The sequence below is a fragment of the Mustela nivalis genome (genome assembly GCF_964662115.1).
Source record: "Mustela nivalis genome assembly, chromosome: 14".
Lineage (NCBI taxonomy): Eukaryota > Metazoa > Chordata > Mammalia > Carnivora > Mustelidae > Mustela > Mustela nivalis.
Genome location: NC_139033.1, coordinates 79,245,829 through 79,270,953, shown reverse-complemented (window position 1 = coordinate 79,270,953; position 25,125 = coordinate 79,245,829). Strand labels below are relative to the sequence as shown.

General features: G+C 39.7%; 1 protein-coding gene across 5 annotated transcripts in view; it reads left to right on the top strand.

Annotated features, from left to right (window-relative positions):
- The first annotated feature begins 2,245 nt into the window (after positions 1 to 2,245).
- Positions 2,246 to 25,125, top strand: part of PTPN2 (protein tyrosine phosphatase non-receptor type 2) — an 80,385-nt gene continuing 57,505 nt past the window's right edge. For 2 of the 5 annotated variants that reach the window (XM_082697419.1, XM_082697418.1), the window contains exons 1-2: positions 2,270 to 2,530; positions 23,910 to 24,000. In XM_082697419.1, coding sequence (XP_082553545.1) covers positions 2,462 to 2,530; positions 23,910 to 24,000 — 160 coding nt within the window. In that variant the 5' untranslated portion in view covers positions 2,270 to 2,461. Of the gene's footprint in view, positions 2,531 to 23,909; positions 24,001 to 25,125 lie in introns of all 5 variants that reach the window. The other 3 variants (XM_082697417.1, XM_082697416.1, XM_082697420.1) reach the window with 3 other exon arrangements.

Sequence of the window (25,125 nt, the reverse complement as noted above, 5' to 3'; positions counted from 1 at the left end):
GCTGAGTAATATTCCACTGTATGTGTAACCATATATATATATCACATCTTCTTTAACCATTCATCACTTAGATTGAGCTCAATTTTGAATACAGACAGGGCTAATGGGAATTTATAGCCAGGGTGCAAGGTGAAGGGTCAGTGGATAGAATATGACTAAGAGGTATTACAAAACAAAATTCAATTGAGTAAACTTCAAAGATAATATTGGCTTTATTCAATGGTTCATGATCTTGGCATCATCAAATCTAGCAGATATAAATGATCAGAGGAGCTGTACAAATTGAAAGACTTACAGACAAAAGGAGGCAGGAACAAGTTGCTTATACTAGGCAAAAAGGAGATTGGTTATTGCAAGATTACTTTTCTTCAGAGGATAGCAGGGGTCTATCAACAGATTACTTAACTAGGGCTGATCAGGTGACTCCTAATTGACTCAAATATTTAAGATCCCATTTCTGGGAGAGTTGAAACAGTAATTAATTGCAGGTCTGATAACAGGGGGTTTAGCAAGCAACTCCATTTTAGGAGTGTTGTCTTGTTTTTAACACAAAAAACATCACGGGCATTCTGACTAAACTTATCTAATAGGAGTCTTACTGTAGGCAGGCCAGGATGATCAGATAGCACCTGGGGGATAGTGGAAGATGAGGAACCTGATTAAGTATTGAGGGCGATCAGATATTGAGAATGGTGGATTCTGGATAAACTGACCTTAGTAAGATTTTTGCTAAAATTAGACAATGCAGAGAAATAGGGAAGTCCAAAAATCAATGCTTAACTGAAAAAGTGCTCAGAGGAACTTGAGTAGAATTTGTTCAAGGAGTGAATCTTTGTCATTTCTTTTTTTTTTTTTTTTTCTTATTTTTTAGAAAGAGAGAGAGAGGGAAGCAGGCTTCCTGCGGAGCAGGGAGCCCGATGCGGGGCTCGATCCCAGGACCCTGAGATCATGACCCGAGCCAAAGGCAGCAGCCCAAACCACTGAGCCACCCAGGCGCCCCGTCATTTCTTTTAATTTCAATTAAAATTTAAACATCCAGGTACCTGGGTGGCTCAGTCAGCTAAGCCTCTGACTCTGGATTTCGGCTCAGGTCATGATCTCAGGGTCTTGGGATCAAGCCCCTAGTTGGACTCTGTGCTGAGCAGGGTTTTCTGGAACCCCCCCCCCCCCCCCCCAATAAATAGGGACCTTTGCCTTCAGCTCAGGTCATGATCTCACGCTCCTCGGATACAGCCCACATTTGGGCTTCCTGCTCAGCGGCGACTCTCTCCCTCTGCCGCTCCCCCTACTCACACTCTCTCTCAAATGAATAAATAAGGTCTTTGGAAAAAATAATAAATATCTAAAAATAAAAAAATTAAATGTCAATATTGGGTAGCACCGCTAAAGTTTTTCTAACCCTTCTCATTTTTCTTTTCTTTTTTTTAAATTTTATTTATTTATTTGACAGAGATTACAAGTAGGCAGAGAGGCAGTCAGAGAGGAGGAAGCCGACTCCGTGCTGAGCAGAGAGCCCATATGGGGCTCGATCCCAGGACCCTGGGATCATGACCTGAACCCAAGGCAGAGGCTTTAACCCATTGAGCCACGCAGGCACCTCACCCTTCTCATTTCTTAGGAAGATGACATAACAAGATAATATAAGCATATGGTTTACCGACAATGAGTTATCTTGGTCTGAAGAGGGATGATTTACATAGCCAGCATGTTTGTGCTGTAAAAGATTATTTGTTCTTTTAGGTAACATTAATTTTTAAGTTGTGTGACATTTACTTAACAGCATGTATTCTCCCTAACTCCGAGAGAGGCTGCCTCTCCTTTTGCTATAGTGGCTTATTTGGCACAAAACCTTCAGGCATACACGAGCTGTCATCAGGTCTGGTTTATACTCTCCGAGGGAGCTGAGAAATTTGTTTCAAAATTGGACACAGGTCTCGACACAGGTCTCCAAACTGACCTAGATGACGTGTAAAATAAAACGAAAATACTCCATTTAAAAAAACTAAGACTAAAGAGAAAAAGAGAAATGGGACAGCAAGAAGGAAAGTCTTCCCAAGGGACTTTCTTGGTCCGCTCCATTTCTGAGAAACACGGTACTGTACCTCCTCCCCAGGGCCAGTCCACTCAAGTCCAAGGAGCCGACCGCCCAGAGCCCCACTTCCCCCAACTGCAGCCTCTGGGTGGTCCCCTTGGCCCCGCCCTCTCTCCACCTGGGCGCCCTCTGGAGCACGCCTCCTCCAAACGTCCCGCCCCGCTGCCGTCCGACTTCAGGCGCCTTGAGTCGGCGCGCTGACGTCCGACGCTCCAGGTACTTTCCCCGCGGCCGGCAGGGCCCGGCGTGGGGGCGGGGCAGGGCGCGGAGCGCGCATGCGCCGCAGCGCCAGCGCTCTCCCCGGATCGTGCGGGGCCTGAGCCTCTCCGCCGGCGCAGGCTCCGCTCGCGCCAGCTCGCTCCCGCCGCCATGTCTGCCACCGTCGAGCGGGAGTTTGAGGAGTTGGATGCTCAGAATCGCTGGCAGCAGCTGTATTTGGTGAGTCGCGGGCTCGCGCAGTAGCCACAGTCCTCACCGAGGACCCGGGCTCGCGCCCGCCGGCTCCCTCCCGCCTCCCCCGCCTCCTGCTCGGGGCGGAAGTGGCGGCGCGCGGGCCGCGTCAGGGGCGCGCCTGCGCCGACCGGGTCTCTGGGCCCTTCTGAAAAGACTTTGGGCGGACGGGAGTGCTCTTCAGGAGCGCAAGCGCAGAGTTAGTTCGGGAAGGCGGCTCCACAGCGGCGCCTGGTGGCGGGCGAGGACGTACTCCGCCACCCGGGGGGGACCTGGGAGGTCGGGCGGGGGGTGGGTTCCCGGGAGACCCGCGGGCGGTCCGAGAGTCCGCGGGGGGCCGAGAGAAGGGAAGTGAGGCCTCGGGGGACCGGGCGGGCGGCGGGGAGCCGGCTGCAGGCTTGTGGGAGTTCGCAAGCCCTGGTGGCTGACTCTGCCCGCGGATACCTTTTTCGCTGGCCAGGTGTTCTGTGGCTGAGCGGAGGCCGGCCGCGGCACCCATTTCCGACGGCGCAGCTGGCCCTGGCCTCGGTGTTCTGGGTGGCTGCGGGGCCTCTCGAAATGGCAGTGCCTAAACCGTGGGGACGGCGGAAGCTCCCGGCGAATCAGCAGTCTGAATGTTTTCAGAGAGCCCAGTGTCTCAGCGCGTGGGTCGTTCTCCACACACAGCTTCCAGGAACGAGAATATCTGGCTTTGGTTGTGTTAGTTAAAAGAAAGAAAACGGGTGTTCTCTTTGAAATCTTCTTTACCGAGGAATACTTTACAGTAAGAGACACAGATTTTGTGTGCGGAGTTAAGCAAGTTTTCTAAATGTGTACACCTGTGTAAGGCACCAACCAGGTCAAAATAATGAACCTTTTCATTACCCCGAAGGTGCCGTCATGCCCCTTCTTCCATCCCATAGACCAGACCACCGCTGTTCTGGTTTCTTACTGCTGTACGATAATCTTGCCTTTTCTCGAACTCCGTATGAGTGGAATCATGAGTGTAGTTGGATTCTTTTGTGACTAGTTTCTTCACATCAGCTAGAGAACCTTTGAATTCATACAGAACTGTATCTCTTTGAAAATGATTTAGTTGTCTGTACTGTACTGCTTCATTATTAGCATGTTATTCCCAAGATTAAATGGAGTGGTTGGTGAGTTAAATGTTGCTTCGGCTGTTCGGTTCACTATGCAGAAAAAGGGAAAAAAAAAAAAAAAAGGTTTTCCTGTAAATCTGGATGATTCTGGGTTTCTCCCCATTTAAATTCATTTAGTTAAAGGACGGTAAAAATTGCTTCTTTGTCATTACGATCAGAATGTAACTTTTTTTCTTGAACACATTAGCAGGAAGTGTAATAAATACCCTGGTTCACTTGAGTACAGAGTATATTAGAACAGAGTACTAACTTTTGAGAACGCTGGTAATGGCTTTACTAATTATAGAAAATTTTAAATGCAAATTCTGGTAGGAATCTTTGTGTTAGAGCCTGCCAGCTGTGTGACTTCTCCTGTTACATTTGTTTAAATAGAAGCTACTGTCTCCAATTTGCTACTGATAAATCAAAATCCAGATTTGAGAAGAAAAAGGTGAATGTTACAGCTTAATTCAGTTTAATATTTTGGTTAAGCAGTTTGATTTTGGGGTGGTAGGGATAGCATTAATATATTTGAAAACTTAATGAAAACTGTAATTCCCTCTCACCACAAAAATGGACTTTCTTATATCCACTGAAAATTTCACATTAAATTTCAAGGAATTCAGGAAACACTTCCATGAACTGGTGCCCAGGAATCCTTTAGTGGTTTAGTCAATGCTTTTATTATTTTTTTCATAACAGAAGAAGGAGAGCATTCGTTTGGTCAGTAGAAATCGTGCAAAACATACTGGTGTTAAGATAAAAGTGGGTCCCAAACCAAAAAAGTTAGTAATGGAAAGCAAGTGTTGAAAAAGGTTTTCCTTTGACTCTAGGATGTACATTCAGCTTTACTACAAATATGTACTGAGCACCAGTGGTGTACCAGTCCTGCTCTGGGCCATTGAGATTCCGCAGAGAACGAAGCAAAGTTTCTTCTCTTGGGGAGCTCACAATTCTAGGATTTGTTCTTTTGATGGCTTCACAATTCCCTATTTTTGTTCATCCACTCCTAACACATCTATTATGTATCAGTGTTAGACTGAGTCCCAGCTCTCAAGAATCTATCCCACTGGGAGTAGTAAATGGTAAGAAGATGAAAACCTAAAAGTAAGAAATGCAAAAGCTAGTTTTAAGCATGGGGTGTTGTCTAATCACCCAAAGGGGTGCACCTGGAAATTCTGGTAGTGATTCTGCAGGAGGTGTGGCCTTAACTAAGTCTTGAAGGACAAGTTGGCTAGGTGAAGAGAATAAGGGAAGAAGAATTAGTGTTCCAGAGAAGGAAGGAATGTGTGCAGAGGTACAGAGCGTAGAACACCAAGAGGACTACCAAGAAATTAGCCTCGTGAGGAGTATGGAATGAAGTTGAAGTGCTGGAGGGATAAGGCTGGAGAGTAAGACAGAGGCTATTAGGTGCCTGTAGATCAGACTATGGAGTTGGAGCTAATTGATAGGACTCATTGAGGAATTTTAAGCCTGGAAGTACCATGCAAGATCATACTATATATTTTTTAAAATTTTTATTATTTTTTAAAGGTTTTAATTATTTTTTTGTCAGCGTGCAAGTGAGCGAGAGCACAAGCAGGGGGAGCATCAGGCAGTGGGAGAAGCAGGCTTCTCTCTGGGCAAGGAGCCCGGTGTGGGACTCAGTCCCAGGACCCTGGGATCATGACCTGAGCCAAAGGCAGATGCTTAACCGACTGAGCCACCCAGGCGTCCTTTTACTATATTTTGTTTTTAGTAAGATTGTTCTACTGGTGCGAATGATGGGGCTCTCTGTAGGCAGGTAGTACAGGGAAATATTCTGTTGGAATAAACCAGAAGAGAAGTGTTGACCTCCTGAACTAAGGCAGTGGTAGGAGGAATGAAGGGGAGATACTGATTTGAAGTGGTAAGGGGATAAGATGTTTGAAACTGTTTAATTCAGTTTGAGATGCCTGTAAGACATCAAAATGGAAATAGTTTAATATATAAATACAGACTTCAGGGAGGTCTGAGCTGTAAATAGGATTTTGGAAATCATGAGCACATAGGTGGTATTTGTGGATGAGGTCATCTAGGGAAAATATGGAGGGTTTGGAAATGCTGAAGGCCAACAACAATTAAGGGTGTAGGTAAAGAAAGAAGCTTGCAAAAAAGACTAGAGAGCAATAATCATGGAAGTGGGAGAATATTGATGGTAGGTGCGAAAGGAGTTGATGGTGAGGAGGGCCACATGCAGCAGATGGAAAATAAAGTCAAAACTGAAAGGGCCCATTGTCTTAAGGAGTGGATGATCACACCTTTATTTTTTATTATTTGGTGTTGTTTTGTTTTGTGTGAGTGTGTTTTTGTTTTGCTTTGTTTTTAGAGGTGGGAGAAAGAGAGGGTGGGAGGGAGAGGGGGATAGAGAGAGAATCTTAAGCAGGCTCCATGCCTACCCTGTGTGAGCCCAATGTGTGAGGCTTGATCTCACAACTCTGAAATCTTGACCTGAACCGAAACCAAGAGTTGATGCCTAGCCCACCTGAGCTACCCAGGTGCCTTCAGATACCTTTAAAGATAATAATTTCAGTGGAGTACAAAAGTCAGATGCTGAGCGTGGAGAAGAGAAGGTGGGAAGAAGTATAACCATGTAAATGGAGACCATTCTTTCAAGAAGCCTAACCTGACTGATGGAGTGGGGTAGGTAGCTAAAGTGACATACAGTTACGTCCCTTCTTACTGAAAACCTTCAGTGGTTTTTTTCACTGCTCATAATGTAAAATTCAGATCCTTCTGTGGCTCACAAGACCACATGGTTTTTCTTCCCATATGACTTAATTCTCTCTTCCGTTGGGCTCTATTCCTTGAAATGTATGTGTCTGTTCTCCCTGAGGGCCTTCATAATTGTAGCTCTCCTGCTTTAGCACAACTTCTCCCCCTATTTTCCCCATTAACTACCTCCTACTCATCCCTGAAGTCTCACTTCCTTAGTGAAGGGCCTTCCTGCCCCTCCCCTGCAGGATATGATCCCCTGTTACATACTCCATAGTGTTCCACGACTTCCCCTTTCATAGCATTGCGTTGGTTATAATGTGCAGCAGATTATTTAGAGAACACAAATTTGCATTAAGCAAACCAGTATTATTTGAGTAGGGAAAAAATGCTTAAGTGAGCTCTCTGCTTTGTCTGTCACAAGACTGGGTGATATTTGTATGAATTTTTTTGGCCGCGCTAATTGGATTAGGAAAAGAAAGGCTTTGCTCTTGGGCAAAAACTAGATATAACTAGAAGTTGGACATGCTTAGTGGTGTGAGAACTTTTGTTTTACACTTCATTGAAAGTCTTGCAGGAAATGAAAAATGAATTGATTATTTACTCCGTTTTACCCAGTTTTGAACAGTTGCTTTTATAACATAGCTTTTGGTAATAGGAGGTTTCTTAGGAATGAGTTATAGGGTCAGAGCAGAACAGAATATGAATTTCTCTTCTGCATTGTCTCATTAGAACTTCATGCAGGCAGTGGCAGTGCCTTGCACAACATCAGGCACTTAGTAGGTGCATGATAAATCTTTGTTGAATAATGACTTCTTACCAGAGAAGCCTGACTTGATGTGTCTTGGGAGAGGGGGAGGATAAGCCTAAAGAGAGAGGTTAGAAGTTGAGAAATAGAAGGATTACTGTTGGTGCCAGAAACCTTGAAAAGCAGGTGCTGATGGGAGCAAGAGCACATAGATGGAAGAACTGGCCCCGAAAGGACACAAATGGCAGAAGTGAGATTGCTGGAAAAGTCTAATTTGGTTTGACTGACAAACTAATGAAACATTAATGTAGTCTCAGGTTAACTGCTTTTTGAGAAATGTTCATGATTGCTTTCTTTTTTGTCTGTAGTCACTGTGATTGCTGTCTGAATCAGGCCGGGGCATGAGAAGGGCAGAGAAAGAATGAAGTTTTACGAGCTTTCAGGGAAGGGAGTGAAACTGTAGGGAAATGGCAAAAAAAAAAAAAAAAAAGAAGAAGAAGAAAAGAAAAAATCATCTAAGCCATGGAGTAATGTTTCTAGTAAATGGTGGCTCAGAAGGAATTTGGTTGACTAATCAGAGTTTAGGAACTGTGAAACTCTTAACTGGTCATTTTTCTTTATTAGAAATTAGTAGTTCAGATAACTGCCAGAGTTAAGAGTCATTTGTGAGTCAGCCAAGTTTTAGAAGTAGAGTATCAAGGGAAGTCTATTTTTCTAATATTTATAATGGGTAGCCATAGGATAAACCAAAGCTTTCTTTTTTTTTTTTAAATTTTTAAAATTTATTTGACAGAGATCACAAGCAGGCAGAGGCAGGTGGGGGGGGGGGAGCAGGCTCCCTGCCGAGCAGAGAGCCCATGCGGGGCTTGATCCCTGGACCCTGAGATCATGACCTGAGCCGAAGGCAGAGGCTTAACCCACTGTGTCACCCAGGCGCCCCAAACCAAAGCTCTCTTGTACTAAAACACTTCCTTTGCAGTGTGTATTACACGTTGTCTACAATTGTTTAATGTTAGAATTAGGGGTTTCACATGGTTGCATGTGCTCTTCTCTATAGACTCCTTAAATTTCCTTGAAAATAGCCTGCTTTCTCATATTTGGAGTCTTTACATATGTTGGGTATTTTCTATGCCTTATATATCTAGGAAACCTCTTTAAGACTAGCCTCTGGTCTCCGTAGGCAAAGTTATGTGATTCCTGAACCTCTATATTCTTTTATTGGAGTATGAATCACATAGTGTTATAACTGTCTACTTGTGTGTCAGGCTCTTTGGAGGGGTGCTTTGTTTTGTTTCCCCACCATTTGCCTGTAGTTCTGAGACATTCACTAAACAAAAGAATCACACTCCCCTTTTAAAATGTTGGCCCCTTGCGGCTCCTGCCTGGCTCAGTTGGTGGAGCATGCACTTCTTTTTTTTTTTTTTTCCCTAAAGATTTTATTTATTTATTTATTTGACAGAGAGAGAGAGAAAGAGAGAGAGAGATCGATCACAAGTAGGCAGAGAGGCAGGTAGAGAAGGGGAAGCAGGCTCCCTGTTGAGCAGAGAGGCCAATGTGGAGCTCCATCCCAGGACCCTGAGGTCATGACCTGAGCCGAAGGCAGAGGGTTCACCCACTGAGCCCCCCAGGCGCCCTGAGCATGTACCTCTTGATCTCAGGGTTGTGAGTTCAAGCCCTGCATTGGGTGTAGAGATTACTTAAAAATCTTAAAAATAGATAAATAACATGTTAGCACCTTGATGTATTCCAGCCCCCTCATTCATAGCTGAGGAGATGCCTGTCCAGCATGAGGTTGGGACTTCTATACAGTTGCCACCATAGCCAACAGTGACACAGATCGGACCCAAATTTAGTCCTTAGGATTTTCATTTCTGTGTTATCCCAATTTGCCATTGTGACTACTTACATTGCTTTCTCCTTAAGATCTACTTGAGATTAATGCCACTGATGGTATCATTTAAATTTTTCATAGCAAGAAGAGAACAGAATGTGTTTTAATAGGTCAGGTCATTTTGGGACTGGAGGCCTTTAAAATAGTATCTGGGATCTGTGGGTTAGACTGGACAGTGATTTCCAAGTCCCCTGAAACTGTCTGCTAAATTGTGTGTATGTGTGAGTGTGTTTCAGTATTTTGTTTCTAGGTGATTCAATAGCTTTTGTTCTGCGATGGATCTCTGTGACTCCTTCATAGGTAAGGGCCGCTGCTTTAAGGGAAAGCAGCCTTGGGAACGGTGACCCTGTAGAGAATATATAACTAGAAATTATAACTGTTTTGGCTCTGATGTATGTTCTATAGTTACTGATACCTGTCTGTAATTGTGGAAATCCAGACAGTCACCTTTGTCCTAGGCTTTCTAGCTTGCCTTTTCCAATTTCTTGTTTTTGTTTGTTTGTTATTTGTAGGAGAGAGCATCTTAAGCAGGCTCCACAGGCAGTGTGGAGCCTGATGGTGGGGCTCTATCTTACAATCCTGAGATCACGAACTGGTCAAAATTCAGATGCTCAACCAACTGAGCCACACAGGCGCCCCTCAATTTCTTGATTTTAACTGGAATCTCCAAGAACTCAAAGCTACTCCCAGATCGCTACTATGCACATAATTCCTTGTTCCAGTTGGAGACCTGTGACAACTCTTGCAGTCTCCTGTTCTGTCGTTCTGTCTCCCTGCTTGATCACTTAGTGCTCTAAGTCACTGTTTCTTGAGGGCTGTTTCTTGGGGCTTGTTTATTTTTTTCATTTCAAAAAAATTGATTTATTTATGAGATAAGAGCGCAATTGGAGAGGAGCAGAGGGAGAGGGAAAGAAGCAGACTCCGTGCTGAGCAGAGAACCAAGTGTGGGGCCTTGATCCCACAAATCTGACATCATGACCTGAGCCGAAGTCAAGAGCTGGCCACTCAACAGCTGAGCCACCCAGGCACCCCATAGGGGCTTGGTTAAACTAACTGGCATATTAGAACTTTTGTAATACTCTACATTATTCTGGGGAGCATGCTTAGCTGTACTGTGTCAGTCTAGCATGTAAAATTTAAAAAACATAGCAGCTGATAACTGAGGAGGAAATAGGGTTCTGCAGGATAATTTTAAAGAATGTAAATTCTGACTTTGTTGTTCTGAGTTGAATACTCAGATGTTCTAATTAATGATGTTCTAGCTTGCCTGGCTACTATCTGAAATAGTTGTTGAAAATGAATGTGATGCTATTTTAAATGTATTTAATGTAGTGCTAATTTAATGTTCTGTTTATGGTATAGTAGTAGTAATGTTCAGGCAGTTGTTTTGGCTTAATGGTAAATCCTTGATTTTAGATTTTAAACATAGGGGTGCCTGGGTGGCTTGGTCAGTTAACATCTGCCTTAGGCTCAGGTCATGATCCTGGGGTGCTGGGATTGAGCCGTATGTGGGGCTCTCTGCTCAGCAGAGAGTCTACTTCTTGTGCTTCTGCCTTCCCATCCCCACGCCCCGTCTCCTGTCAAATAAATAAATAAATAAACCCTTAAAGATCTTAAAACATCTTTAAACACCTTTAAAATGAAACCTATGAATGAGACGAATGCCTACATACATAAAATCCTCTAAATTTTAGCATGCGATTTCAAACTGTTGGGGTTGATGACCTCTGGGAAAGAAGTCCTGGTAGAGAAACTGATTTCTGATTAGACACTTTATCTGTGAATTTCTGGTACTTTTTCAGTGCGGTATTTTCATGGTTTTTTGTTTTTTTTTTTTTAAGATTTTATTTATTTGACAGAGATCACAAGTGGGCAGAGAGGCAGAGAGAGAGAGAGAGAGAAAGAGAGGAGGAAGCAGGCTCCCTGCTGAGCAGAGAGCCTGATGCAGGCCTCCATCCCAGGACCCTGGGATCATGACCTGAGCTGAAGACAGAAGTTTAGCATATTGAGCCATCCAGGTGCCCCTTCATGTTTGTTTTAATGCACTCTTCTTACTCCTTTTGCAACCAGTATGTCTGATTTAATATGCTCTTTCTCTGTCAATTTAATTTGGTTTATTTCACTGAGCATTTATAACTTTGGTTCAGACTGCTTTCATTCCTTTGAAGAAAATGTCATACCGAATTATTTTATTCTTTCACTGTATTTGAACAGTTTTATACTCTGAAAGCTGTCAGTTCCTCTTTGTAGTTTCTAGTTGACCCTGGAACAATACAGGGTTAGGGGTGTCCACATATAAGTTTTAACTCCCTAAAACTTCGTTATTATTAGCCCACTGTTGACTGGAAGCCTTACCAAAGACATAGTTAAGATATTTTTTATGTTGTGTGTATTTTATAGTTATTTTTATAACAAAGTGAGCTAGGGAAAAGAAAATGTTATTAAAATCATAAGGAAGAGGAGGCATCTGGGTGGTTCAGTCGTTAAGCGTCTGCCTTTGGCTCAGGTCATGATCCCAAGGTCCTGGGATCGAGCCCCACATCGGACTCCCTGCTTCTTGAGAAGCCTGCTTCTTCCTCTCCCCCTGCTGTGTTCCCTCTCTCACTGTGTCTCTCTTTGTCAAATAAATAAAATCGGAAAAAAAAAATCATAAGGAGAGAAAATACCATTTTGTTCGAGGGTCACCTATTTAATCATACTTCCAGAAATTCTTTAGATGGGTTGGACTTAGGTTGTATGGCTTCCAGAGTGTGACCACTCTGTTCCTAGTCAAGGGCTGGTATGCTGGGGTCACCTGAGAAAACTGAAGTCCTGTCATGACAGTGAGACCTGCTTCTGCATGATTTATGTTTTAATCATTGCCTGCTTCCCTTTCTCCCTCCATCGCACTCCTACAAAACAAATACTAGCACAATGGTCTACACCTTGCTTTTTTTTTTTTTTTTTTTTTTTTTTTTTTTTTTTTTCACTTAATCTGTTATTGGAAATCCTTCCATTTAGCTGTGTTCATTTTAACATTTTAATAGTATTCACTATTTAACCATTGATCTATGGGCTTGTAGATTATTTCTAGTCGTCAGCTATTAAAAAACAATGTTGCAATGAATAACCTTACAAAGAAGTTTTATCAATGTACACTTCCATCATTGGTGTAAGAAAGTGCTTGTTTCCTTATACTCTTTGACCTCTACCCAGTTACATCATCTAACTTGCTGATCTTTATCTGAGAGGTGAAAAATAGTCTTACTGTAGTTATAATTTGCAGTTTTGTTGTAATGAGTGCCATTGAACAGCTTCTCTTTTGAAAAAGCCATTTGTATTTCCTTTCTCTTTTTAATACATAGGAGTTCTTTACACATTAATGAAGTTAAGTCTTTGTCGTATATTGCAAATATTTTTTCAATTTATTACTTTTTGGCCATGTTTGTGGTATTTTTTATGTAGAAAATTTAAATTTTTATGAAATCCGATTTATCAGCTTTTTCTAGATTTTTGCACCATGGCTTAGAAAGACCTTGTCTAGTCTATGATTACAAAAAATTTTCTTCTACAATTTTATGGTTTCTTTTTTTTTTTTTTTTAATGTTTAAATGATTCCTCAACCAGGACTTTATTCTGATAAAAGGGATGAGGTAGACATCCAATTAATTTTTTTTTATAAAATATATATAACAAAATATTCCATTTTAGCCATTTGTAAGTATACAATTCAATGTCATTGATTCCATTTATAATGTTGTGCAACCATCACCACCGTTTCCAAAACCCTTTCAGCACCCCAAATAGAAACTCTGTACCCATTAAGCAATAACTCCTTATTTCCCCCTTCCCCTGGTGACTTCTGCTCTACTTTCTATCTGTGAATTTGTCTCTTCTAGATACCTCATACAAGTGGAATCATATGTTGGTCCCTTTGTATCTGGTTTATTTCACTTAGCATAAGGTTGTCAAGGTTGAGCAATGTTTTTGTAGCCTGTTACCAACTTCATTCCTTTTTATGGCTGACTAATTTTTTTTGTACGTATATACCACATTTTGTTTCTCCATTCATCTGCTAATGGACACTTAGGTTGTGTTCACTGTTGGACTGCTGTGAATAATTCTGCTATGAACATTGCTGTGCATATAGGCATTGGAATCCTTGTTTTTTAATTCTTTTGGATTTGGACCTGGAAGTGAAGTTGCTGGATAATATGGTAATTCTGTGTTTAGCTAAATGGTTTCTTTGGTGGCTGCAACGTTTTATGTTCCCACTAGCAGTGTTTGAGGATTCTAATTTCTTTATATTCTCACAAACACTTGTTATTTTCCATTTTTAAAATTATAGTCTTGCTAGTAGGTATGAAGTGGTTTATATTTGCATTTCTGTAATGACTAAGGATGTCAAGTATCTTTTTCCTGTGTTTATTGACTAACTGTGTATCTTAGGAGAAATGTCTGTTCAGTTCCTTCGCCTGTTTTTTTCCTAAGACAACTTTTTTTTAAACCCTTTTTAAAAAAAATTTTTATTTATTTATTTGAGAGAGATGGAGAGCACAGAGGGAGAGTAGGAGGAGAAGCAGACTCCCTGCTAAGCAGAGAGCCCAATATGGGACTTGATCTTGGGACCCTAAGATCATGACTTGAGCCAAAGGCAGATGCTTAACCAGCTTAGCCAGCCAGACACCCAAGACTTCATTTTTTTTTTTTTAGAGTAGTTTTAGGTTCACAGCAAAATTGAGGGGGAGCTGCAGAAATTTCTCATGTACCTCCTGCCCCCACATATGCGGCCTTCCACATTATCAAAATCCCCCACCAGAATGGTATGCTTGTTATAATTGATGAGCCTACATTGATATAAATATCCAAAATCCCTAGTTTATATTGGGGTTTTTTGTTTGTTTGTAAAGATTTTATTTATTTGACAGAGAGAGATCACAAGTAAGGCAGAGAGGCAGGCAGAGAGAGGAAGGGACGCAGCCTCCCCGCTTCGCAGAGTCCCATGTGGGGCTCGATCCCAGGACCCCAGGATCATGCCCTGAGCCGAAGGCAGAGGCTTTAACCCACTGAGCCACCCAGATGCCCCTTGGGGTTCATTTTTGGTGGTATACATTCTGAGGCTTTGGGCAAATGTATCCATGTGTCCATCATTATGGCATCATATATAAAAATCCGGTGTTCTCCCTATTCATCCCTACCCCCTTCCCCAACCCCAGTAACCATTATTGATCTTTTTACTGTCTTCATAGTTTCGCCTTTTCCAAAAACGTCATATAGTTGGAATCATATAGTAAGTAGCCTTTTCAAATTGGCTTCTTTCACTTAGTAATACGCATTTAAGGTTCCTACATGTCTTCATGGCATGATAATTCATTTCTTTTGAACACTGAGTAATACTCCATTGTCTGGATGTAACACTGTTTTTCCATTCATCTACTGAAGGACATCTTGGTTGCTTCCAAGTTTAGACAGTTGTACGCAAAGCTGCTATGTCCGGTTTTTCTGTGAGCATAAGTTTTCATCTTCTTTAGGTAAATAGCAAGGAGTGCAATTACTGGATCATATGGTAAGAGTATGTTTTGTTTTGTGAGAAACCACCAAAGTGTTTTCCAAAGTGGCTGTACCATTTTGTATTCTCACCAACAATGAATGAGAGTTATTATGCTTTATATCCTTGTCAACTTTTGGTGTTCTCAGTGTTCCAGATTTTGGCCATTCTAATAGATGTCTGTGTATTTTTACATTGTTTTTCCTTTTGTTGTTGAATTGTAGGAATTCTTTGTATGTTGTGGTTATTAATCTCTTGTCAGATACATGATAGGCAAATATTTTTTCCGAAGCTGTGTGTTTCCTTTTAATTGTGTATTGTCATTTGATGAACAGAGATTTTAATTTTGTTGAAGCCCAGTGTATTTTATTTTATTTTTTTTTTTGTCACCTGTGCTTTTGGTGTCATAATTTAAGAAACCATTACCAAATCTAAGATGATGACTTTCAGTGCCTATGCTCTCTTCCAAGAGTTTTATTGTTTTAGCTCTTACATTTGGTCTTTGATCCATTTTAGTGAATTTTTGTATGGTGAAAGTCAGCTTCATTTTTTTTGCATGTGGATATCCAGTTTTCCCTGCATCACTTGTTGAAAGACTTTCCACATTGAATTTGCTTGCTTGTTGAAAATCAAATGACTGTAGATCTGAGAGTTTATTTTTGAACTTTGTATTCTATTCCATTGATCTCTGTGACTGTTTTTATGCCATACCACACTGGTAACATTTAACTATAGCTTTGCAGTAAGTTTTGTAATCAGGAAGTGTGAGTCCTCCAACTTTGTTACTCTTTTTCAAGATTATTTCGACTATTCAGGGTCCTGTGAAATTCCATGTAAATATTGGGATGAGATTTTCCATTTCTGCATATTTGTCACTGAGATTTTCATAGAGATGACACTGAATGAGTGTATCACTTTAGGTAGTTTTGTATTCTTAGTATTTAAATCTTCCAATTCATGAATACAGGATTTCTTTGTATTTATTTAGGTTATCCTTAATTTCATCTGTGTTTTGTAGTTTCCAGTGTACAAATCTTTCACCTTTTTGGTTAAGTTTATTCAGAGCACTTCTTTTTGATTCTGTTGTAAATGGGATTGTTTTCTTAATTTCCTTCTTTGGCTTCATTGCTAGTGTATAGAAATACTGACTTTTGTATGTTGATTTTGTGTTCTGCTGCTTTGCTGAATTTATTAACAGGTTTGTTTTTTGTGTGTGTGTGGGTGGGTGGGTTCTTTAGGATTTTCTACATATAAGGTCATGTCATTTGTGAATAAAGATAGTTTTACAACTTCCATTCCAATTTGAATGCCTATTTATTTATTATAGCACAGTTACTCTGGCTAAAATTTCAGTACTCTGTTGAATAGAAGTAGTGAAAGTGTGGGATACCTGACTGGCTCATTTGGTAGAGTGTGTGATTTTTGTTCTTGAGGTTGTGAGTTTCAAACTCAAACTCACCTAACCCCAGGTTAGGTGTGGAGATTACTTAAAAATAAAAATTTTAAAATAAATAAATAAAATCCTGGGGGGAAAAAAAAAAGAAGTGGTGAAATTGGGAATCATTGCCTTGTTCCTGACCAGTTTTTTTTTTCCTAAATAATTGCCTGCTTTTATCATACTGTTTGCTGAATATCCCATCCCTTTTTCCTTCCTCTTCCTGCCATTTAGAGTACCATCCTTATAATTTGCAGAATTCCTTTATGTATATTGGGTGAATGAAGCATGAACAAATGACTGTATAATCTCATCTCTATGCTTGTTCATCCTCATTTCTTGCATTTACCTCTCTTGTGCACCACAAGTTCTGTGGTGCTTATACTTCTTGCAAGACATCAGTTATTCATTCTTTCTTTTGTTTATTTTTTTTTCATTTGTTTATTTTTATGTACTTTTGCATCTTAATGACTTGGCACAAGCTGTTTTGTCTACTTAGACCTGTCATTCTCTATTTGTTTATGTGGCATACTCCTGGTTTTTGTTTTTGTTTTTTGGTAAGTCTTCATTTTAAGTTTCTGCGCCCAGTGTGGGACACAAACTTAACAACCCAGAGATCAAGAGTTGCATGCTTCACCAGCTAAGCCGGCTGGCACCCCTCCTGGTCATCTTTTGGGTCTATTCGTGCACTGTGCTCTTTACTCCCCGAGGTGAAAGTAAATCTACTTTCCATGTTTATTTTGTATGCATCTGTGTGTGTGTGTGTGTGTGTGTGTGTGTGTTTATTTGAGGTTTTATTTATTTATTTGATAGAGTGCCCAGGCAGGGGGAGGGGGGAGGAGGGAGGGGAAGAAGCAGGCTCCCTGCTGAGCAGGGAGTCCCATGCCATGGGGACTCCATTCCAGATCCCTGGGATCATGACTTGAGCCAAAGGTAGAGGCTTAACAGCTGAGCCACACAGGCATCCCTCTGTGTTTATTTTAAATGTGAACATACTTTTCTTATGGCACTTACGATAGTCTTAAGGAAAATTCTGAGGTCTGAGTATAAAAAAAGAGAAGATTGTTAGATAGAGCGGTACAAATAGCCATAAACATCGACAACAAGAACAGTGATAGATCGATCGTGAGAAATGGATATAAATTTTCAGGTTCTTAATCCCATGCAATAGAGGCTTTTTTGTTCTTACTTATTATCGAAATGACCAAAATGCAGTGATAAGAGGAAAAATCTACATTATTATTTGTCACCAGAGAAGGGTCTTATCCATATACTTGAGACTTAGAGGGTTTTTTTGTTTTGTTTTTTCAGTTTTCTTGGGAAATGACTGATATACATATATACATCACTGTTTACATTTAAGGCTTGTACAGCATGGTGGTTTGATTTATATGTATTGTAAAATGATTACCACATAGGTTCTGCTAACATCCATCTTCTCATATAAATAAAATAAAAGGAAAAGACAGGAAGGAAAACAGTTTTCTCCTTGTGAGGAGAACTTTTAGGATTTAATCTCAGTAACTTTCCTCTGCATCACATAGTAGTGTTAAGCTCTAGTCATCCTGTTGTACATTTCCTCTGCAATACTTATTTTACTTATAACTGGAAGTTTGTATCTTGACCAGTTTCCTCCAATTCCAAGAATTAGGGGATTTTGATATAAAACAGTGTGAGCATCTACAAAAGCTTGGGTGAAAGTTGATGCCTGCACTCTCTGTGAAGATGAGCAAACAAATGTTAAACATATGGAAAGTTCAACACCTCAAGAAAGTGAGACTAGTTGGATCATTTAGAGCATGTGGAATAGTATATGAAATAGGGGAAACTGGAATTCAGATTCCCAAAACTAGAGCAAGTTATAAAAATAAACCGAGAACAGGAAGGAGTTTTTAAACTTATAAAACATAATTATTGAAAAAAACTTAAGGTTCACTAGCAAAATAATGCAGAATACCAAGTTAGCATGAGAAAAATCTGAATTCAGGAAAGAGATATTTAAAGTGAAAATTATGAGAGAACACTTAAAACACATAAAAGTCTCAAATCTCTGTGTTAGGTGGTTCTGAAAGAGAACAGAGGACCCTGAGATGAAGCAGGGACCAAAGACATAAATGGAAGAGTGTTTCTGAGCTGAAGAAAGCCTTGAATTTCAAGATTAAAGGGGACCACAAAGTCTTCATCAAGAATATATTAAAAAAGCGGGCGCCTGGGTGGCTCAGTGGGTTAAGCCGCTGCCTTCGGCTCAGGTCATGATCTCAGGGTCCTGGGATCGAGTCCCGCATTGGGCTCTCTGCTCAGCAGGGAGCCTGCTTCCCCCCCTCTCTCTCTGCCTGCCTCTCTGCCTACTTGTGATCTCTGTCTGTCAAATAAACAAATAAAGCCTTTAAAAAAATATATATTAAAAAAGCATAAAAACCTAGGTGTGTCTTAATGAATTATCCAAGTAACAGGATAGAAGACAAAACCCTGTAACGTAGAAAAACAAGTTATGTGGAGAGAAGAACCTGTCAGTTTTGCATCAGACTTATGCACTCTGACAGTGTATGCCAGAAGATAATGGAGAAATGTCACCCAAGAGCTGAGAGAAATGAAATAGGTATAGAACGCAGATTTGGGCAGTGAAGCCAGGTAAACTCTAGAGTTAACGTTAAGTAATTGTAAATACTGTTGTAAACCTTACTGCAAGTGGTAAGAAATTAATTTTGAAATAATTGAAAGTGTAAAAAATATGGATCCGAAGTTCTAGATTATTTCAAGAAAATATGGGGGATTGGGCTGTAGGAAGAAGGAAGTGAAATATGATAATTGTACTGTAGATTTTTATCAGTAGGGATTTTTTTTTAAAAGATTTTATTTATTTATTTGGAAGAGGGAGAAGCAGGCTCCCTGCTCTTGGGGCTTCATCCCAGGACCCTGAGATCATGATCCGAGCTGAATGCAGACACTTAACCGACTGAATCACCCAGGCACTCCTACCAGTAGGGATTTATTGATAGATGCTTTCACATTAGTAGAAAAATACAAGTTCAAACATGGCTTTTACAAAATTTTAAGACTGATTCCCAGTAGAATAGGAGTGGTACTTTTACTTCTAAATTACTAGAGGGAAAGAGGAACAAAGAAAACTTGATTAATACAGAAAACAACGGGAAATAGGAAATAAGGAAGCATAACATATAGGAAACAACAGCCATTGCGAATCATTTTTGGGTAAAAGAAGAAATCAATATGCCATTAAAGACTCTAGAAAATAATGAGATGACACTCTTCTAAGCTTAATAGGATTTGAAAAGTCTCTAAAGCAAGAAGGAAAGAAGGATATTCAAGCTAAAAAAACAATAAAGTAAAATAAAGCTTTAGAGGGTCAGATTGAATACAAAGGAAAGATAAAAATAGATGAGTAAGCATCTTCCCTTCCCCTTCCAAATAGGCAGTTTAATTTTACTTATGATTATAATCCTAAAATTCTAATGATATTATGAGGTATTATCTAGAGATACAGTTAGAACACCATTCCCAAATTTATTTGGGGACTGTAAAGATGGTCAGTATGAGGGAGTGTAATACTATGAAATCCATCCTTACTGATTAAGGGAGAAAAAAAGTGTAGTCCTATTGAGATCAGTTAAAAATAATTTTTTTTTAAATGCTTAAGAATAAACTTAAGAAATGTGTTGGGTTTGGGGTACCTGGGTGGCTTAGTCAGTTAGTTATCTGACTCTTGATTTCTGCTCAGGTCGTGATCTCAGGGCCATGGGATTAACCCCCATGAAGGCGGCTCCATGCTTAGTGTGGAGTCTGCTTGAGATTCTCTCTCTCCCACTCCCCCTTCTCACTTGTGTGTGCAAACACACATTCTCTCTCTCTCTCTCTAAAGTAAATAAATTTTTAAAAATAAAGATTTGAAGCAGATAGTCAAAAGTGGCAATAAGTGTTTAATCTCACTGATGGTAAAATGAATGTGATAATATATATATTTCTATTTGAAATATTTCACAGTGAAAATAAATTTTTATTGCATAAATCCGTACTCTTCCCTAGATGTTCAGCCTCTCCCCAAAATTTACTAATTTCTCATGCTCCTAGAATTATTCACTGTATTCTAGGCATATTTATGTTTGAGTGGATTGTTCCCTCCCCACCATGAGTGCAGTATTGTTTTGTACTTTTTTCACTATGCAGTGAAATTGTTCATTTCATTGTTTCCTTGAAATTTTTTTATATCACTATATGTAGCACTTGCCCTTTTTCCTTGTTTCCTTTTCCATTATAAATTATAAGGCATTGGTGCCTTATAATTTATCTCACCAGTTCACTCCTGAAGATCATTTAACATTTTTGCTAATTTTTCACTCTTATGTACAGTGAACATCCTTGTCCATAAATCTTTGCACACAGGTGGGTGGCTATGTGATATAAATTCCTTGAGGATAAAATTGGTGGGTCTGGGACGCCTGGGTGGCTCAGTTGGTTAAGCAGCTGCCTTCGGCTCAGGTCATGATCCCAGCGTCCTGGGATCGAGTCCCACATCGGGCTCCTTGCTCGGCAGGGAGCCTGCTTCTCCCTCTGCCTCTGCCTGCCATTCTGTCTGCCTGTGCTCGCTCTCTCCCCCACCTCTCTCTGATAAATAAATAAAATCTTAAAAAAAAAAAAATTGGTGGGTCAAATGTATGATCTTATTAAATCATTCCCAAACATTGTATCTGTTTACATTCAGCAATAATGTATGAGAATACTATCATCTGCCTCGTATTACCAGAATTTTTTATTCTTGCCAGTTTGTTTTCTCTACATTTGATACAGAAAAGCTATTAACAGACAACTGTTATAGTATGTTTTTATTTTGTAATTTTTAATTTTTTTTTAAAAAGATTTTTATTTATTGAGAGAGCGCACGCACCAGCAAGAGAGAACACAAGTTGGGGGTAGGGGGTAGAGGGTGAAGCAGGCTCCCTGCTGAGCAGGGAACCTAATGTAGGGCTCAGTCCCAGTACTTTGTGATTATGACCTGGGCCAAAGGCAGGCACTTAACCAACTGAGCCACTCAGGTGTCCCTGTTTTAGTATTATTTTAAATTAATATTTTTCTTTTATGTCAGTTACTAATTTGCAATATAAAATTACTTTGTAGGGGCGCTTGGGTGGCTCAGAAGATTTGATGACTGCCTTTGGCTTAGGTCATGATCTCCAGGTTTTGGGATCAAGCTCCATGTCAGGCTCCCAGCTCAGCAAGGAGTCTGATTCTCCCTCTCCCTGTATGCTCCCCTTGCTTTTGCTCTCTTCTCTGTCTCTGTATCTCTCTCAAATGAATAAATAAAATCTTTTTAAAAAATTACTTTGTAGTGTTTCAACTCTATAAAGTGTATGAAGTTATCAAATAAATATAAGCCTAGACCTGAATGTATTTAATTTTACATGTAAAATTTATTACTTAACATATAAAAGCTTAATATAATTAACGTGTTGGAATAGTTGACACTTTTACATCTTTTCAGCAAATTACATTTGTTATATGCTTTCTTGGAAAAGTTTTTGAAACCGAAAGGTAATATTTCTGTCCAAATTAATATATGAGGCTGTATAACTTTGATACTGGAACTGAATTAAGTCATATGAAAATAGAAAATTAGGGGTCAGTTTAACTTAAAAACATAGATGTGTACATCTTAAATAAAACAGTGGTGGTACTTCTAGACAATGGGATATTATTCAGCACTAAAAAGATATGAGCTATCAAGCCATGAAAGGACATGGAGGAACTTTAAAGGCATATTACTAAGTGAAAATGTGTAAATTGTAATTCAACACCTACCTGAGGAAAGGAGAACAGCTATATGATCACTTCCATAAATGCAGGAAAACACTGAATACAGTTCAACACCCACCCATGATAAAAAATGTTTAGCCAACTAGAAATTAAAGAGAAGTATCTTAACTTGAAAAGGGTATCTATTGATCAGAAACACAAAGCAAATATTATGCCTAATGGTTAAACCTTAGTAGCAGTTGTTTCAAAATCAGGGGGAAAAATATATCTATATGACATTGAATAATCAATTTTAGCCAATGGGATTAGATAAGAAAAAGAAATAAGAAATTTAAAAAAATACAGGGAAGAGACAGAATCACAACTGTTTGGTAATACTGAGAAATCCAGAGCCACTACAGAATATTAGAGTGCTCAGTAAGATTGCTGGATGAGAGAGAAGCATTAAAAAATCAGTAGCAACAATTATAGCGTGTATGTGTATGTGTTTCTATTGTGTGTTTGTGGCAATACCAACATGGGTTGTGTTCCACATGTTCTTTGCACATGCAGTGTGACCCAGTGAGAGGAGGTCTGTGTTCCCTACTCTCTGCATCTTAGAAGGCCCAGTGGGTGAAAAGACAAACGAAAGTTACCTGTTCTGGGGCTGGTGGCATACAAGAGGCTAGGAAATCCATAGTAGGAGCATTTGTCAAGAAGTGACTTGAGCTCTTGTTTTTTGGGAGGTTTTTGATCACTGCTTCAATCTCGTTACTAGATACGGACGAGGAAGATGTGGTTCATATACACTATGGAGTATTATGCCTCCACCAAAAGGATGAATACCCAACTTTTGTAGCAACATGGACAGGACTGGAAGAGATTATGCTGAGTGAAATAAGTCAAGCAGAGAGAGTCAGTGATCATATGGTTTCACTTATTTGTGGAGCATAACAAATAGCATGGAGGACAAGGGGAGACGGAGAGGAGAAGGGAGTTCAGGGAAATTGGAAGGGGAGATGAACCATGAGAGACTATAGACTCTGAAAAACAATCTGAGGGTTTTCAAGGGGCGGGGGGTGGGAGGTTGGGGGGGCCAGGTGGTGAGTATTAAGGAGGGCACGTATTGCATGGAGCACTGGGTGTGGTGCATAAACAATGAATTCTGTTATGCTGAAAAGAAATTTAAAAAAATAAAGAAGGATTAAAAAATTATAAAAAATACATAGGGTTTTCAATCAAAATTAATTATTTAGGAATACATTTATTAAACTAAACATCTGTAAATAGAAAAAAAAGTGACTTGAGTAATTTATTTATGCTTACTTTATAAAATCATGTGGCCCCTCACTTTTAAAATGCTTTTTCTCACATGTGATAGTGTGAAAACAAATCAAATTAATTTTTGCTGTTGATGCACATTTTTTGGGGTGTTTCTGGTTTAGTCTGCATTCTCAGAATAATGTGTTCTCTTTGAGTTGGGGGGGGGGCTGTTCATGCTGGATACACCAGATAGCTGAGTGCTTAGTACAGCTGTACCCTCATAGAATTTCTTCCCTAGTGGAACACAGAGAACTGTAAGGGTCCTAAAATGAGCCTCTGACCTAGTGGTGGTTGCTAAGCATTTATGGCTCTAGAAATAAAATTTGAGGATATTTCTGGACTCAAAGTAACAGTAATATGGCATGAAGGTGAAGAAATAGATGAAAGTTTTAAGATAGAAACTCCAAAATAGAAGTAGATATTATTGAAAGCTTAGTAAGAAATCAGAGTATGATGTGATTAGCCTTAGATACCTCCATTGCATTAGTTTGTGTTGCATAAAGTGTCTAATGTTGCTTGTAGGGGTTGAATCATTACGAAAATACATCCAGAGCAGAGACATTGTGCCTGAAGGACCGTGTTCAGTCCTGAGGTCTGGCACTTACTGGCGTTATGACATTTGGCAGATTGTTTCACCTCTCGAAGCCTGTCATCCCTCACATATAAAACAGAGATGATAGTTTTTCCTGTTGGTGTTGTAGGAACTGAATGAGATAATGTAGACAGTGGGCTTTGTGTTGTACTTGGCATTTCATCAGTGCTTGATAAATGTTACTTTATACTGGGAAGTATCTGTTTTGCTCAATTTAAGAGGAATATTAAAATGTATTTTTGTTATTTTAAGGAAATTCGCAATGAGTCCCATGACTATCCTCATAGAGTGGCCAAGTTTCCAGAAAACAGAAATCGGAACAGATACAGAGATGTAAGCCCATGTAAGTACGTTGGGTTTGTGTGCATGTATATATTTGTGGGTTTGTTTTAGGAGGTACAGTACAATGAAAAAGAAGGTTTGGGATTAGGGTTGATAAGTACAGTGGTTTTCTTCATATTAACATCATACATATTCTTTAAAGAAAAATTTCAAGACAAAAAATAGTAGAAGGAAGGAAGATTGCCTATAATTATTGCATCCTTTAAACACAGCCACTGTTATTTCAGTGTATTTCTTACTTTTTTTCTTATGCATAATTCTTTTTTTTAATTAATGGTAATCATATATATGTATATGTGTATTTATATACGTAAATTTCTTATTATTCCATAACCTTTTAAATATTACTGAAAATATTTATCAGTGTAGTTTTCTTTTTCCCCCCACATTATAAAAGTAGTATATACTCTCTGTAGAAAACTTTTAAAACAGAAATGTGTAAAAGAGAAAAACCTCATGATTTAAAAACAAATTTAAAACTTCTGGGTTTAGGGCTCCTGGGTGGCTCAGTGGGTTAAGCTGCTGCCTTGGCTCAGGTCATGATCTCAGGGTCCTGGGATCGAGTCCCGCATTGGGCTCTCTGCTCAGCAGCGAGCCTGCTTCCTCCTCTCTCTCTCTGCCTGCCTCTCTGCCTACTTGTAATCTCTCTGTCAAATAAATAAATAAAATCTTAAAATAAATAAATAAATAAAATAAAACTTCTGGGTTTATATTTTTTTTGTATTTTTTCTGAATAAACACATATATACATTCTTTTATTTATTCAAATATTTAATTTATTTGAGAGAGAGCACAAGTGCGCATGCAAAGGGGAGGAGCATAGGGAGAAGGAGAGAATCTCATGCAGGCTCCATGCTGAACACTGAGCCTGACTTGCAGCTCTGTCTCTCAGTCCTAAGATCATGACCTGTGCTGAAACCAGGAGTCACCCAACCAAGAGTCAGATGCTTAACTGACTGAGTCCCCAGACACCCCTGTATACATTCTTTTAAATTTAAAATTAGAAGCCCTCGCATATTAATTGTAGCTCTTTTCCCACCTCACAATACACTGTAAGCATTCTCCTATCATAAGTCTTTCAGTGGCTTTGATAGCATCTTTAATATGCCATTCTTTTATGTACCAG